Source organism: Mytilus californianus, unplaced genomic scaffold (assembly GCF_021869535.1).
Source record: "Mytilus californianus isolate M0D057914Y unplaced genomic scaffold, xbMytCali1.0.p SCAF_13, whole genome shotgun sequence".
NCBI classification, from domain to species: Eukaryota; Metazoa; Mollusca; class Bivalvia; order Mytilida; family Mytilidae; genus Mytilus; species Mytilus californianus.
In genome coordinates, this window is record NW_026262615.1 from 27244074 (window position 1) to 27262540 (window position 18467).

The 18467-nt window shown below is 34.0% G+C and overlaps 1 protein-coding gene across 1 annotated transcript in view; it reads right to left on the reverse strand.

Annotated features, from left to right (window-relative positions):
• Nucleotides 1-947: 947 nt before the first annotated feature.
• Nucleotides 948-18467, reverse strand: part of LOC127723909 (uncharacterized) — a 55847-nt gene continuing 38327 nt past the window's right edge. The window contains exons 10-18 of the mRNA XM_052230625.1: nucleotides 18119-18243; nucleotides 16839-16931; nucleotides 8771-8943; nucleotides 7320-7415; nucleotides 5743-5871; nucleotides 4646-4789; nucleotides 4089-4173; nucleotides 2835-2938; nucleotides 948-1171 (exon numbers count right to left, since the gene is read on the reverse strand). Of these exons, the coding sequence (XP_052086585.1) occupies nucleotides 1007-1171; nucleotides 2835-2938; nucleotides 4089-4173; nucleotides 4646-4789; nucleotides 5743-5871; nucleotides 7320-7415; nucleotides 8771-8943; nucleotides 16839-16931; nucleotides 18119-18243 (1114 nt within the window). The 3' untranslated portion in view covers nucleotides 948-1006. The remainder of the gene's footprint in view (nucleotides 1172-2834; nucleotides 2939-4088; nucleotides 4174-4645; nucleotides 4790-5742; nucleotides 5872-7319; nucleotides 7416-8770; nucleotides 8944-16838; nucleotides 16932-18118; nucleotides 18244-18467) is intronic.

An 18467-nucleotide genomic window follows, 5' to 3' on the forward strand; every position in this document is an offset into this window, starting at 1 on the left:
ATCTGGGTGCTAAAATTAAATGCTAGTAAAAAGATAACAAACAAAACAACAGACATTTACTTTCAACACTGTTTGTTTAATAATTACAGCATTACATATACAATTGATTTAATGTTACTGTAATACTGAATGATAAAGATATAAAATAAAAAAAAATAATGTCGTCTACTAAACAAGCAGTTTATGGAATACTGTGATGTTATATTTTATGCGGAGTTCATTTTTAATCATTTCGTTTATTTGTTAGTTGGTAAAATGTATAATTTGATGTGAATTGGATCGTTTTATGCATATTTGATAGCAAAATTAAATCTGAAAATTCTTAGGTTAACGCATGAATTATAAAAGAGTAGATATCCGTGATATGAATGTCAATGAGACAACTCTTCAGCAATGTCCATATGATGTGGTTGTAGCAAATAGTATAGGCCACGAACAACGAGCATCATCCATAATATGTAAGCTATTAAAGGCCCTGACATGGCTAAATGTGAAAATCAACGGCCGGATTTACAATTGAATAAGAATAGTTATATTTAAACATATCACGGTTACATGTTTAAAAATTGAAACGTAATTAAGGAATGTCTGTAATTTTTTTTCTGTCTATGTAGACATAACATAAAAAATGTGGTGTACACTGAATAACCCGTGTAGTGGGTTAATTAAAGTGTGCACCACATTTTTTATTCTAATTTAAGGAGCAAATCATAAAAAAAAACGTTGATGACGTCACGGTCACATGACAAAATTATGTCTATGAGCTGATAGAAAAACTTTCTGCCAATCAGCAAACGTGTTACATCCAAAATTAAATTATTTCAACATAATCTTACAGAATATTAGATAGACACCTATCTATTGGTGAGGATCATGTGTTGACCTCTAGCTTTCTTTTCATAGATTTTTGTCGTCAGCTTCCTGTCGTATTGGAGTATACCCCTTACTCCTATTATCCTGACTATGGTAATTGCAGGAATTTCTTAATGTTTTATGAAGTTGACTTTTACTTACTGACAAATGGCGGTCCTACATGATATCGAGGCCCAGTTTGACCCGGAAGTATTGGTATAGTCAGATGATTTCTATTAACAAATGTTGTCAGCGCACAACGAGTCCGGAAGTCTGCATATGGTAGTTTAGGAAAGTTGAAATCGTTTGTAGAATTAGACTGGAATGAAAATTACGATTTACTAGTATGTGAGATATAATATTAATATTAAGGGATACATATTTCCCTGCATTAACCTCCTTTTTTTCTTTTAACTATAAACAGTGAAATTTACGACAAATGGTGTTTATATATCTCAACTTGTACGATTCGCTCGTGTATGTAACAACGTATAAGTTTTTAGCGAGAGAAATTTATGTATTACTGAAAAATTATTACACCAGGGTTTTCGATATCATAAACTAGTCAAAACATTTACTAAATTTTATCATCGGTATAAGGACATCATTCGTAAATATAACTCAACATGCAGACATCTTATACGTTCGGGTATTTCACATCCAATCTTTTATGGTAATATTCTTTACAAAGCACAAAAATGTCAGTATTCACCTCAAAAGCTAACAAAACCTTTAAACAGACTTATTAAGAAGGGATATAGTTACGATACTGTTGTCAGGTCATTAAAGATTGCATATTTTGGCTTTAATATTGATTCACTTATAGGGTCTTTGCATCGGAATTAAACACATTTATTTAAAAAAAAAACAGTTGTTGGCACGATACGGGTTATGTTCTTCTCATATATTTTATGATGGTATGATACTAAACCCCTAACGGGAGGGATTGTACTTGGTTTTCATATGATGAAGACATAAACACTCAATCAGTTTAATTGAGGTCTGGAGCTGGCATGTCAGTAACTGCAAGTAGTCCTTTGTTCAATTATGTATTATTGTCATTTTGTTTATTTTCTTTTGTTTCCTATTCTGACATCGGACTCGGACTTCTCTTAAAATGAGTTTTACTGTGCGTACTGTTGTACGTTTGTTTTTTCTACATTGGCTAGAGGTATAGGGGGAGGGTTGAGATCTCAAAAAACATGTTTAACCCCGCCGCATTTTTGCGCCTGTCCCAAGTCAGGAGCCTCTGGCCTTTGTTAGTCTTGTATCATTTTTAATTTTAGTTTCTTGTGTATAATTTGGAGTTTAGTATGACGTCCATTATCACTGAACTAGTATACATATTTGTTTAGGGGCCAGCTGAAGGACGCCTCCGGGTGCGGGAGTTTCTCGCTGCATTGAAGACCCATTGGTGGCCTTCGGCTGTTGTCTGCTCTATGGTCGGATTGTTGTCTCTTTGACACATTCCCCATTTCCATTCTCAATTTTATGTTTTAGTAACAGCAGCCTGATTTTTTCCCTGACAATGAGGGTTCTTTGATATTTTGAAGGGCGGAGGGGACAGAAGTATTTTTCTGACGAAATATTCATTTTGACATTTTGCGAGAATCACTTGCTTCTCTTCTAAGAACACTAATTTTCTATTTTGTACAAAATGGCTGCATTTAGTGTCGAAAAATATTCACTTTCATCCAGTATTTTTCAATGTTATTTATCTGCAGTTCTTATCCATTGTTATCCGAACAAAGTTTTTCAACATCCTCCTACCCCATCCCCGCGAATATCAAATGACCCTTCCCTAATGTATGTATTTGACAAATCATAGAGACGTAAGCTAACACATTCTTATATTAGAATAATAAAAAGGAATGTTAGTATGTTCATTTCAATTGCTCAAAGGAATACAGGTGTGTTCAAACCAACCGCTCGTTACAATGTTGGTATGTTCACACCGACCGCGCAGAGGAATGTTAACTTACCATGATATTAGAGTGGACATCAAACCATGCAGGTTTGTGTGGATCCCACTTCACTGTGTATTGCTTGCCAGGATTGTAAAAGACATTTTTATATATTTGGTTACCTAAAAATACAACAACTATTGATACATTATCCAATATATCTTTATATGAATTCAGCTCTGATTTCTGATTTCTAATTGTACTAAAACACAAGTTGCTGCTTACTTTAGCAAAAATTACTTGAGGCCTAGGTTTTTTTGTGTTTTTTTTTTTGCTGCATAGATTATACAATTTTGATTATGTTCTTTATACATTTTATGCATCCGAAGCGCGTTTCCCGATTAACTTTCATCATGAACACTAAAACCTAAATATTTATATAAAACATAATTACGTTCACAGACATACGAACAAAGGGAACATAAAAACAATTGCAAACTAAATCTTAGGCCAATGTTGCCTGTGGAATTTGAACTTTAGTTTCTTAATGCATGAATTATGAATTGTGATAATTATTACAGTAACCTATTGGCTCTTACAACTCTCCCCTACCCAACTAAGACTCTAAAACAATCAATTGTGAATGGTGATAGTTATTACAGTAACTCATGGATCTCACAAATCTCCACTACCCAACTAAGACTCCAAAATAATCAATTGTGAATTGTTATAGTTATTACAGTAACTCATTGGCTGTCACAAAATTCCTCTCCACAACTTTGCGTCCAATCTTCAATTTTAAAAGAGTGAAGTTTACAGTAACACAAGAAGGGGGACACGTTGCAATTATTTCATTTTTTTTTTATTGTTTATCAAAAGTAAGAACGAATAAACAGATTGTATAGTCTACAAATAATATTAATTTCAAACGGCAACAGCAATCAAATGTACGATAAACTAGAAAACCTTTAACAAAACTCTCACATAGATCCCTTACTCCCAACGTTGACGCCACAACGCATATAGATAAGACAATGTTTATGTTTTGCTTAGGAAAACCATAAAAAAATTTGAATCCAAATTAAATATGCAAACATTTCATTGAAATGCTATTCTTTGTATTCACACATCTACTTGTCTCTGGGATAATTTCCATCGTCATAGTTACTTGTCATTTTGGCGTTATGTTCGACAAATCACAAAAAACAAATACACACAATTTTTATTATTTTATAGACTCTTTTTATATTCGCATTAAATGTTGTACTTTTAACAACAAGAATTTCCATTGATAAAAAGCAGATGCAAATGCTATCAATATACGTGGATTACCTCGTGGTTCCTCAGGATGCTCATTAAGAATATTTACAAGCTTGGGATACTTCGACGCCCACAATTTATTCTTATATGGTAGTTTCTGTAACCAATGAAAAAGGATGATATAAAAGAAGTAGGGGAGATCTGTAAAGGTTTTCGTTGTATAATTGTAAAAGTTGTTCCAATTTTAGTGTATGCTTCATAAAAAAAAAAGTCGAGTTCCTTTAGTTTTTCTTTCTTTTTGTTCAGCAAACAGTATAAGATATCACAAGATGGGTAGAAATGCGTCATTTAACTTGGATCATGCAAGGCAAGCTTAACATACTATTTAATATGTTTGAAATCGAATTTGACATAAAATAAAATGTATAAGTATATAAACTGTAAAATTTTCCAATAAAAAAAATCCTTTAACACAACAAATGCTGATGATTAAGGAATTTTGACTAATCGACGTCTTGTCAATCTGTTTAATGCTTGGTAGTGTTTAATTTGTTATTAAGTAAGTCAGGGCATCTCCTGCCTTTTATTCATAAGATGAAATTTTGAACTTTGACAGGGCAAAAACTTACGTTAAGGATGTCCATCAAGGATTTGTCATTTTTATGAGCAGAACCTCTGCCATCAACTTGGATGGAGAACTTGGTGGAATTATAGAAGATGTTATCTCGTACAATGTTATCACGTCCTCCACCAATATTCAAATGACCAGCGTTCTAAAAATAGATTTTTAAACATTTTTATTAAACTAATCATACTGTCTAGATTTACTACGTTCAAATGAATGGTTAGTGTTTTAAAAAAAAGCAATATAAAGTATGATCAGTCTTAAGTGGTTATGTATTTTACCAGTGTGTCCCCAGGGCAAAAGCCATTCAATATAAGGTAAAATAAAAGCCTTTTATATATATTTTTTTTAATGTTGTTAGAACTGTTGGCCATGGGTGCCTGTGATTTTTGTTTCATTTTCATAACAAGTTCTTATGTAGCACCAACGTCTGCAGTACACTTGAATATTTCGCGCACCACATCAAGTTGGATTTTGCCAAATAAACCTAGAGTAATATATTTCCTGGTGTAGAATATCCTCAATTTTTCGAAAAAAATCAAAGTTTTGTTAACAGTTCATTTATAATTACATGTATGACCATATCAATGATAAGATAATAATCTTGTCCCGTAAGATATATATGGTATACTGTTGTGATATGCTCCAGAAGGTAACATACATCGTAGAACGGAACTTTTGTCTATAAAAATCCTTCAACAACATGACAGCTTAAAACTTTTAGTCACGCGATCTCGTATGAAAATGCAAGGAATGTTGTTGTTCTTCTTCGAGATTTGTCCTACACTAACATAAAGCAGCAAACGATTTCCCGCAATATTGTATCTGAGGAGCAGACGACTTCCGTCAAATCTACATTTTGCAGAAAAGTATGTAGATAAATAAATAAATTAAAACATGCTCTAATAATCGTTGGGGCTTATAATTTTGCCGCTGCCTCGTATTAATGCGATTAAAAACGTATGAGTTAAAGGAAGGTATTAGTCTGTTTTCTTTAAACGCAATTGGATTTTTTTCTTGATGATTTTACTGTAGTCCTTAAAATATAACCTTCATTCAATTTGTGATTTTTAATAACAAAAAATGTCTATGGATTCTTACGTTATAGAACACGTTTTTCTCCACCAGTACGCTTGAAAATTGGTCATCTAACATCACACCTCGGACATCAGCGCCGTAGTAATATTGTAGATTGTGATGAATGTGATTATATCGAATAACTGTACCTCGCTGCAGACAAAATATAGATTGATTGATTAATTGACAGATATTTGCTTAATGTTCAGTGTTTACTATTACATGTATATTCAGGTAAACAGCAAAATAATAGTTATTTAGTTAGTAATTTTTAAAGTGAAGCGACCGGAAATAGATCGAAATGGTAAAAGGTGATATAAAAACATGTCCGTCTAACAAAAACACGTGTCTGATTGTATCGCTCAACACACTTGGATTGATGCAAAAACATAATTGATATATTAAATAGTATTGCTTTATATGTCTTTAACATACAGCCCCCTTTCGACCAACACGCATTCATATATACAAACACAACCACATCTAAACGAATACTGGATGGTATCTAACAACAATTACTTGAGATATGATGTTAAATCCCTTGGGTTTGACATACTAGTATTGGTTAAGCTATAATAGTAGGTCAATATGGTTCAATATGTCTTTAAATTACATCCGTCCCTCACAACCATTCACAAAGACATGTAAGGTGTGTTGATTTGCTATCCCTTGAGTTATACAAATTTCTAACACATTGGTATGAAACTTTAGTACGTCAATAAGTCTATACGTCAGTGCCGTACCTTGCGGCCTCCCACAAACACATTGCATAATTTTAGTAGGTCAATATTTCTATACGTCAGTGCCATACCTTGCAGCCTCCCACAAACACATTGCATAATTTTAGTAGGTCAATAAGTATATACGTCAGTGCCGTACCTTGCAGCCTCCCACAAACACATTGCATAATTTTAGTAGGTCAATAAGTATATACGTTAGTGCATTACCTTGCGTCCTCCCACAAACACATTGGTATAACTATAGTAGGTCAATAAGTCTATACGTTAGTGCTGCACCTTGCGACCTCCCACAAGCACGCTTGTAAAACTGTAGTAGGTTAATAAGTCTTTACGTTAGTACCGTATTTTGCTATCTCCCACAAACACACTGGTATAACTTTAGTAGGTCAATAAGTCTTTACGTAAGCGCCGTACCTTGCGACCTCCCACAAACACATGGGTATATATTTAGTAGGTCAATAATTTATACGTTAGTGCGTACCTTGCGACCAAACACACAGAAAGTAGAGTTTTACAACCTCACGAGTTAATACAGATATCAAAAATTCAGCGGCCCCTACACTCACATATGCATGTATCGCTCGACAATCTCTTTAATTTATACACATCTCAATAACTTGTACATTGAATAGTGGCTTTATGTGTCGGGTCCCATTACCACAACACACCTGATCGTATAACTCCACAATCATTTGAGTTAATACAGGTTTCAATTTCTCTGCTGTATTGAGTAGTTGCACTAAATGCCACGTTATCCTGTCTCCGTGTAAAACACCACAATAATTGAATTTTAGCAGACCTTTAACATATGGTATATTTTAGATATAAGCTCTATAACATGTATGAGGTTTATAAACTTACAGCTGCCCAATCTTTTCCAGAGTGTATTGCTCCACAGTCACTCGAATTCATACAGATTTCAAAAACATTGTTATATTGAATGCTATGGTCGTTACCCTACAAGTAATACAAATACATGAAGTTACACCGATCATTCCGTTTATCGAGACTACGTATTCGTAAAGTTACACCGATCATTACGTATATTGAAACTCCGTATTCGTAAAGTTACAGCGATCATTCTGTATATCGAGACTCCGAATTCGAAAAGTTACACCGATCATTCAGTATAACGAGACTCCGTATTCGTAAAGTCACACCGATTATTCCGTATATCGAGACTCTTTATTCGTAAAGTCACACCGATCATTCCGTATATCGAGACTCCGTATTCGTAAAGTTACACCGATCATTCCGTATATCGAGACTCCTTATACGTTAAGATACACCGATCATTCCGTATATCGAGACTCCGAATTCGTTAAGTTACAGCGATCATTCCGTATATCGAGACTCCGAATTCGTAAAGTTACACCGATCATTCCGTATATCGAGACTCCGTATTCGTAAAGTTACACCGATTATTCCGTATATCGAGACTCCGAATTCGTATATCAAGACTCCGAATTCGTCAACTATCAATAAACTATATTGTTGTTCCTTCGACATGTTGTTATGTTCACTCAAATTCCATCGGATCCTGAAAGTTTTTAATATCACGAATATGTTCACGCTATTTCCAATTTTTCGTATCTGACACAATTAGACATCAGAGATAAAACATTATTGTTGTGGTAATTCAAGTCGATTTAAAAAGTGCTATGCGGTTTAAGGATGTTCGATCCTCTGTTTCAAAGTAACAATCTTTTCAAAAGACTGTAATAAATTGATAGTATATAGATAAGGGAGCTTAAAGAGCAGAAAAATATGAAAGGTTCGTGTCTTTGTTTTTGAGATTCAATTCATAAAAACATTGGCGGGAAATGATTCTCTCTAGATTTTTCTATGGTTTAACATTGGCAACTTTTATCTTTCACTTTCAAAATCTATAAAAAAATAACAAGGATTCTATAAGATTTTCAAAAATGGCTTTTCAAACTATATGTCATAAAATTAAGAAAAGAAAGTAGGGGTTAGCGAGCAAAATGTTTTATTACCCTAACCCTAACCCTAACCCTAACCCTAAACATGGATAAAACTAGAAGATTCCAAATATCTGACAAAAAGTCAGAAACAGGAGTAGCGAACATCCCTAAGGAGACATCATGTGTGATATAATGGCCAACACAGGCTAGCTATGTCCAGATGTAACAATACACCTATTCAAGGACATGGATATCAATGTTAGAGTTGTTACTGCATTTCTTAATAATTACAAATTAGCATCTATATTCCATGACATATGTAATCGAAATGTTATACAAATCATCAAGTTAATCATTTCGGACACGTTAAACATTACAGTTATTTACCGTCCATCTTATTGCAGTATATTGTCCTCTATATATTATATTATGCTCGATGTGACCACCAACGCCATCTAGTGTTATAGCATTGGCATCAGACGACGTCACACGACTAAAAAATGATATTTCGCTGTCAATAATGAAATTGTTTGAAGGCGTCAGGGTAGGTCTATCTCCACCTAAAATATAAGACAAACAAACATAAGTCTTGTTTGCAATTTCAATCTGCCCGTCAACCGGTGCTTTGCTTTTGCGCCAATTGGCATTTCATTTGCGCCACAAACCATATTTGAATTGCGTCAACAATAAAACATTTCTTTTGCGCCAATATTACAGGTAAACACAGGTAAACAAGATAAAAAATAGATTTATCAAAGAAACTTTTAATAATAATTCTAAAACACAGTTTTTGTTTGCATTATAAAACATATTCATCAGAAATTAGTCATCATAGAAACACAATGAAAGCACAATACACTGATACGTTGACTGACAACCATGGTTGTGTTCGTTTAAAGTTTTTATATATTTGTTGTTGTCCATAAATATCTGTTGTTATTCTGGGTCTACAAGTTTTTTGGTACCCTAAACGACTTGTCTCCATTTTTCGGAACATTAGATACCTATATGTGTGGTCATCATAAATTACAGACCAATTTTCTCTGTTTGTCCCCGAATTGACAATGTCTATCTTGACACCTCAAACATGTGAACACTATATGATTTAAACCTAAGTGACTCTCAGTTTTGTATCAGAAATGAGTATGAACTCAATTGACTACCCAGGGGGAATACTATTAAAAAAAATCTTATTCGCGATATAGCAATGAATATCTGAACTTTTCCGTTATTGTTACCTGTAAAATGGCGCACATGTAGTTTTTATTTTTTGGCGCCAATGAAATATATCCTTGTGGTGCAAATAGGATTTTGTATAAATTGGCGCCAATGCAATGCGCCCCTGTCAACATTTGAGACAAAGACAAGACTATTGTGTTCAAATAATTACGCGGACGTTTTTGCTGATGCAGGACTATTTACAAGTATTTTGAAGTTATTACGTATACAATGTCCCTAATGTGGCGTTCACACAGTGCCGATTATGGCTCCCGTTTGAGATCAGACAGCGCTAAGACACGAAAAGTGAAAAAGTCGGATTACTATCCTCAATGATCTGGAATGTCCTATCATTGTCTGAACGCAGTCGTATAAGTTCATAACAGATTCCTACGGATCGGGAATGGTCCGGAGAGGTCGGACAAGCTTCCCGACAGTTAGGTGCGTCCCGTAACATTCAGGGAAACTCAGCTGATTTTGTCTAGTCGGATTACAATCATGACTATGTCGTGACAGATTCTGCTGTATCGGATAAAAATCGTAACAATGTTCTGTGTTTTCTGGACGGTGTTCTTTAGAACTGGCCTGATCTGGAGAAATTTGTCATTACTGTGTTTTTGCCGATTGAGTCCAGATTTCATCCAGATCTTGCGAACCGTCTTTGCTGAAACCGTTCCGGAACAGTCCCGTTATTAATACGAAATTCGGCAATAATACTCACGTCAGAGTCCCGACTATTACAGAACACGATACGACTGAGTCCAGACAAAGCCATTTGTAATGCGGTACAGTAGACTGTGATAGGATTGCGCTCCGACAGTACCTGATCGTCCCGAATATGGCGACAGTTTTCTAACGGATATCTTCCGTCAGCGTCGGTTCACTGTCTGGTCACTGTTTGATCTTTGTCGGATCGCATTCGGCAGAATCGGGACGCTGTCGGGACATATTCGGTCGTTTTTTACCATGCGAAAGATACAAATCGGATTAAAATCGGATTGAAAAAGGGATAATCGGGACAAATTTGGCTGGAAACGGCTGAATTTGGACGCTTCCTGAACAATATCTGATTGTTGTCGTGATTAAATAAATGTTTTCATAAATTTTGATTAAAATTTGAATTTCCAGCCACGATTCACAGGATCTTGATCAGACTTTTGACAAATTTTAATCGGGAATGGTCCTGTCGAGGACGGCAGTAAAAATCGTGAATGTGTGACCCCGGCTTTACAGACTTTCATGTTACAATTATACAAGCATCAAGTTCTTTACTTATGAAAAATAGGGACTCATTCTCGATCGACATCTTCTCATGATAAAACTATTAAGTTCAAGCTGTCTTTGCTTACTCATTCATAGTCAGGCGTGGATCTAGGGGCCGAGGAAATTGAAGGGGTGGGCGTTATTGTCCTCAACATCGAGAATGAATTGGCTTCCAATCGAGTTTTATGTAGGCGAAAACTGGGTGTGGTGTAATAATTATAAGTCTAATATATTTTTGATAACTTTTTGTATGTCCAACAATTGTTTTTCTGATCTAAAAACGTGGCGTACGCCCTATACTTCTATACTACCCACTGAATCCGCCACGGGTAGCGGCGAATTAACACTAATAATGTACAACATAGTCAGCTGTATTCTCCTCTCTGTACGATAATTAATTTCTAAAGTGAATGACAAAGCGATCATATAGCCATAATAACTCTTTGGGCCCTTCCTTTAGCTGTAAATAATTAATAACATTTTCGTATAACTTCCCGGTTCATAACCTTGTGTACGCTTCAAACTTACGTTACACCAAAGCTAATTAGATAGACAAATGTCATTTTGAAAATGTATTTCTCTCCAATGTCTACGTATTAAAAAGTAAAATCACAAAAATACTGAACTCCGAGGAAAATTCAAAAAGGAAAGTCCCCAATCAAATGGCAAAATCAAAAGTTCAAACACATCAAACGAATGGATAACAACTGTCATATTCCTGACTTGGTACAGGCATTTTTTTATGTAGAAAATGGTGGATTGAACCTGGTTTTATAGCTAGCTAAACCTCTCACTTGTATGACGGTCGCATCAAATTCCATAGACATTTGCGGAAACTGTCATACACCTACGATTAGGATTACAATTACACTTACAGGTAGCATTTAAATCTTGGGTCGTTTCAAAGTGTAAATATAAACCGTCGGTTCAAAACAAAGACTAACTCCTATGATGTTTTTCTATAGTTGAACAACGGGATTTCAAAGAAATATCGATAAAAAATGGCATCTTGGCAGCTGCAGGTGGAATCTGGACAACTCGGACCCAAAGGCTAATCGGACTATGACAACTCTGGCCAATTTAAAGACAACTCTTACCACTTTTATAGACAGCTCGGACCAGTTTGAAAGACAACTCGGACAAGTTTGAAACACTTGTCAGACCAGCGGCTCTTCGTGGTTTTTACGTTTAATATGACTTTTGTTTGTTTTTGTCTAGATTTTTTTCTTCTCAGTTTCCCCCCAACTGACCATCTTAGCTTGCTGTGACAACTTGTCAGTTTGATGCATTTCAATAAGTTCTGTTACTATAAATTGTTGATTGACAGCCTAACGAGATCAATTAAGAAAAATAAAACAACAAATATCTTTCAATGCAATGAAAATATAAAGCAGATATATATTCGTCTTTACATATACGGGCCCTTGTTGTAATAAGTGATCCTAGAAATATTTCAAGATGGCTGAAACGACTTTTACCGTCAGGCACCAAATGTTAATTTTCGACTATCGTTAGCGACAACTTGATTCAATTTATATTGTGGTTTGTCAAATTATCCTTATTCATCAGAAGTCTCAATTATTTAAACTTTACCGTTCTAATTAGAAAACATATACTATGATTCGTCAAAATCAGTTGATTTTTTTTGTCATGGAGAAATGAACTCTATATTTCTTTGTGGAGTTTTTGTGAACTTTTGTTCTTATTTTGGTTGTTTTTCTTTTGACCATGGTGGAGTCTTTTTTCTTCGACTTATGGGTTCTAAATGCCCCTTTGCATCGTTTCCTCGTTTAAAAAAAAGAAAAAGTAACTTAAGCTGCATTAAACATATACGTGCATAACATTTTAAATTAAATCAAGCATTTCAAAATATAGACTCTCAAGAACTTCGTTTAAATATTCTTTAAGCACTCAAGTTGTCTTTTAAAGTACACGGACGTCTGTGAACCCTATTTTAGAATTAATTCAAGTCACACATTTTTTTTAAACGATGATTTTTTTTTTATTTCTTTAGAAATAAAGAAGTTATATGTTATCAAATAAATCTTTATTACATCATTCTTGACTTCAATGATCATTACTTTTAAAGATATTTGAATACACACGAATATTGATTGGATCCGAATCTTAATCAAACACATCACACATCATTTATAACGAAATATTTTTATATTTCATTAGGAATAGATTATAAGCTGATATTTAAAAAAATCGCCAACGCGATATTTACTACATGAATCATTAAAATGAAAATAAAAATGGAACCCAACATCCACATATTCCAACATCCTTATGTAATTCATATCAACCGTTACTCTTACTTCATTCCTGAGGGTGTTTTAATATATTCTGGAAAATCACTGGAACTAACTGGATAAATTTATACTATTGCTTGCATCAATCCTACACTAATTTAGTGTTTCGGCGGCATTTTTATAGATTCTAAAATGGGTTTTAGATATAGTCCCGCCATTATCAGGGATTGTCCTATATTTCCTAATTTCTAATTTTAGTTGATGTTAGCAGATCTGCTAAATTTTTGCACCTTTTATATGCTATAATAGGTGTTTCTGTGAATGTCTTATTGCAAATCACATCTTTTTGTAATATGTGCCAATGTTTGATGATATATTTTCCCAGTTTTCTTATGCATGTGTTGTATTTGGTAGATAAAACTTAAGGAATATCCTTTTTTTGTTCTTTAGAATTTTTTTCTCAATAAAAATTTCCTATCCCTTGTTCTCACCTCATTTATACGGGTATCTATCTCTTTCTCCTTGTATTCCCTCTTAATCAAGTTCAATTTGACTGTGAAAGAATTTGTTCTAAATCATCTATATTATTTGTGTTTCTGATGTATCTTATAACCTCGCCTTTGATAAAACCGAAAAATACATGCATTACATTTTAAATTAGATCAAGAATATCAAAGTATAGACTCTCAAGAACTTCGTTTAAATATTCTTAAAGCACTCAAGTTGTCTTTTAAAGTACACGGATGTGTGTGAACCCTGTTTTAGATTTAATGCAAGTCAAACATTTTTTTAAACGAGGATTTTTTTTATTTCTTTAGAAATAAAGTAGTTATATGTTATTAATTAAAACTATATTACATCATTCTTGACTTCAATGATCTTTGCTTTTAAAGATATTTGAATGCACACGAATATTGATTAGATCCGAATCTTAATCAAACACATCACACATCATTTATAACGAAATATTTTCATATTTCATTAGAAATATATTATAAGCTGATATTTAAAAAAAAATCGCCAACGCGATATTTACTACATGAATCATTAACGTCAAAAACAGTAGAAAAATACAGTTTACATTATTTAAACGTTGTTGTTAAAAAAAATCATACACTATTTAAGTCGGTTAAGGAGCATTTGCGGATACAAACGTGTAATCGTATAAAAGATGAATGACTTCCAATTACTATATATCGCCCGCTTTTGTAAAGCGAGTGGAACTATTAATAGGGAAAAATGAATAAATGATAATTGTATTTCGTGCATTTATTTTATTATTTTCCCGTTATGGACGAAAAACACAGATTAACCATGACAGCACTACCTGCCCTGATGCAGACTCCACCAGATGTAAGGTACACATTTCATTCGCCATCTGGTTCTAACACTGGTAGTCCTAGCTTGACCACCGACAAACCAATCTTTTATAATCAGGGAAATATTATAGGCAATGATGTATACCTTTGGAATATGGAGATGTGATCACTTGTTTTGCAAGCAAACGATATTCATTTTACATGTGAAACACCTGAAACGGTACTTTAAATTGTAGCCGATGTTAATGGTCTCTTCAGACAGAGAACCGGTCGGGATCATAAGCTTTCCCCGAAAAACAGAATTCTTCTTTTATGTTATGGTTACCCGTCTTGTCATCTGATTTCTAATTTAGTTGACCTTAGTGTTTCGACTATAAAAGATGAAACACATACATTTATACCTATTTCAAGAAACATATAACCGTCTTATCTATGGGCCTTCTTTCACTGGATGATTGGCAGAAGGTGGGTGGCGAAAACTTCCGTTTGCAGTAAGGCTATCGACGGAAAGTTTGTGGCCGATAACGGAACTAAAAGTCTTAGAATAGTATTTCCCAGGACACAGACATTGTACAGACATTGTACAGACATTGTCACTGCATTCAGGAAATGTTATGTTGAGTGCGGATTTCTTTGGCATCAGCAATATATGTTGATAAGAAATATAGGACAAGAATTACCTTTCGCAACTGAGCCTGGTTTGCTAGGCGACAAAATATATCCTAACAGATATCCAGTATTGACACCTGACATGAGACAAACCCCAGATTATGCAGAGGAAGTGTAGAAAATTAAATAGACATATTACACACTATAGAGTAGAGGTGGAACACGCATTCGGAGAATTAAAAAAAAAACCCACACACACACAAAGTTATGGGGACTTTGTGGCGATTCATATCTGTTATGACTATAAGTTTCTGCATTTGTGTGTCGTCGAAAAGACTTATTTACATGATAAAAAAATATCTTTTCATTTTACTATATCTATATTAATTGGGTTTATTTTTTTATTTTGAGAGGACCCCTTGTTTTTCGTCAACTGTAATCGTAAGTATAAGTGTAACCCTAGGTAAAGACCAGTTTCCGCAAATGTCTAATAAAGACGACAGTAGTTAACTAAAGTTCAAATTTCGTAACTCAATTCGGGAAGAGATTAATCAAGGTAACATACAAAAACTAATGGAATGCATGAACTGTAAAGAAAGCGTAACCGGATGCGTTGACAGGTAAATACATGCATGTATTATACCTTCATAATATCAAAATTAGGAACAAGGCACAGTCAGTAAAATTACAAGATCAGACGACTTTACTGATATTTAAAGATCACACACCGCGGAGAAAATGTCGCTAGTCATTTGAGACACCGAAACATCGTATTGGTCAATCAATTCGTGATGATGACAGTCAAACGTATGTAGTGTCGATTTCAGTCGTTCTTCTTCATAACTCTGTTGGAGGATTTGTTGTGTAAGATGTCATTTACTGATTTGGTCGCCCGCTGAATCTCTTATCATAGTCACAAAAAGTCATCGGTAACTTTTATCACACTTCAAACAAGTGCCTTTAACATGGACAGAATCATTCCATACAAACCAGCATGTGAGCTTTCTTAAGGGTAGACGATACAGTTTTGATCCCACGGTGATTTGTTTACGAAAATTTGCATACAAGCTATTTTTCACCTAATCAATTCAAATATGTAAAATATACCTTCATGTGCTACTTTAAGAGATAAATGGGGTCGAAATTTTAGACGATTACTCAAAATTTCAGTTTTTTGGACATTTCTATTCCTTAGATAGACATACCTAATTTTTTTTGTAAAAACATTTGGAAAATCTTCTTAACATAAGTATGGCTTGCCCTAAATTTGTATAACAATTCTTTGGAAATAATTCATTTTTATCAAAGTTTCATGATTTTAGAAAAAAAAACGGCAATTTTTGCTGTACATTTATCGAATTTAAAAAAATTCATCGGTGAAAAATGCATCTTTTCCCCATATATGTCAGAGTTTGACGTCGCGAAAATAACATTTTACGTTAGCAACGTCATTACCTCCCCTGATACTGTATCGTATGCCCTTGAGAAGACTTATGTACCTTTTATAATCTGATAAAATTTAGAAAACACTTTTTATTTCTTTTTTCCTTTACAGTTAGTCATATTCAAATTGGAGAAATGTCCCGATTAAGAGAAAATGATATGGCCGCTATGGAGACAAACATGTGTTCGATATTTACAAAGAGAATCTATAACTACTGCTAAATGCAATTCATTTTCAAAATTGTAACAGACTCTTAAAGGTTCATACTTCTTCGTTTCAGTGCATACCTGCCAAATCAGAAAAGCGCTCCAGACACAGAATCCAAAAGGGATTACTCATCAACTTACCTTGTAATGTAACACCGCCATCACCGTCATGTAGATAACTCTTTGATATGACAAAATTTCTACAATCCTTTCTACAGTACACATTATAAGATCCTGTAAAAAAGATGTAGTCTGTGTTTGTTGTATTGTTGGCTGGTACCTTTTGCTCATGCTATTACGGCCACACGATGACCTATATATGTTAACTTCTACGTCAATTGTTCTCTGGTTGAGAGCTGTCTCATTGGCAATCAAACAACGTCTTCCTATTTTTATATTAGTATACACTTAAAATAACTTCTTTTCATATCGGATAATTTTTTATTTTTCTGTCCGTTTCACAAAAACAGTAACACTTCTAAATTTATGAACTGAGAAAGGCTGTTGCAGAAAATGCATTTTATTTCACTGGTAAATATATAATTAAAACTATGTGAGCAATGTGTATCCATTTTGCTAGTTTTAATTTAATGCAAACTATTTAATGAGTCTAAACGAGAGACCAAAGGGATAATAAAACTCATAAGTCGAAAACAAACTGACGATGCCATGGTAAAAAAAAAAACCAAAAGCATAACAGTACCAAAATACAACGTAGAATATAAAAATAAGTAGAGGTGGTATAACTGCCAGTGAAAACACTAACCATCAGAGTTCAAATGAACCGATAAAAGCAATTAAAGACAACCGAACGGCCTTTAACAAAGAGATAAACCCATACCAGCTATAAATTGCCCCGATGAAAACAAATGGTCTAATTTATAACAAAATATAATTTACGAAAAAAAAAATTAAAATTTGACATATATAAACCAACGACAACAACTGAATTACAGGCTCTTGATTTGGGACGGGCGCATACAGAATGTGGCGGTGCTAACTATGTGTAACCGCTCAACCCTACCCCTAAACTAATTGATTAATCTTCTGAAGCATACGAACGTGTGCATAAGATTTCGATATTATATGTTTTCTTGTTTGCACAGATTTTCCATTTCCTATAAAATTACACATACCTTACACAACGTTGCTTGTCTGACCTAGTTTTGAGTTGATTTATCACAATTGATACAATCGATATCCCTTACTTTATATCCAAATAAAGGGAAGTAACTCAAATCCGTCTTCTTTGATATTTCAACTTAAGTGCCTAAAATCTACACAGGGAAGAGAGACTTTTACCTAATGGATATTTTTTTTCGAAGACATTTTGTTGAGTCATGAGGAACCCGAAAAACACTGTTTAGAAAAAAAAATCCCAAAAATTATCGCTCTTTTACTTAACGTAAGTTTTTAATTACCTGAATTCCGTATTTCCATGCTATGAATTGTTATATTTGAAGAATCCTGTGCTTGGATTCCGAAATGACGACATGCTTCCAAAATGAAATTCTCAAATATAACATTTGAAGTGTATCTGGTTAACCTATAATTTAAATATATTGGAATTGTATCATGTTACAAAAACAACCTTTAAAACAAAAAAACAGGATATCAAGGTGGCAATCAAATCACATGACTAATAGAAACAGACAGCCCAATGCCCCTGTTCCCCCTTAAAAAACATCTAAACAACAAAACAAACAAAACAAAATATAAGGAAATGACAAACAGTTGTCCATAAAACACTATACGCAACTTTACAGTCAG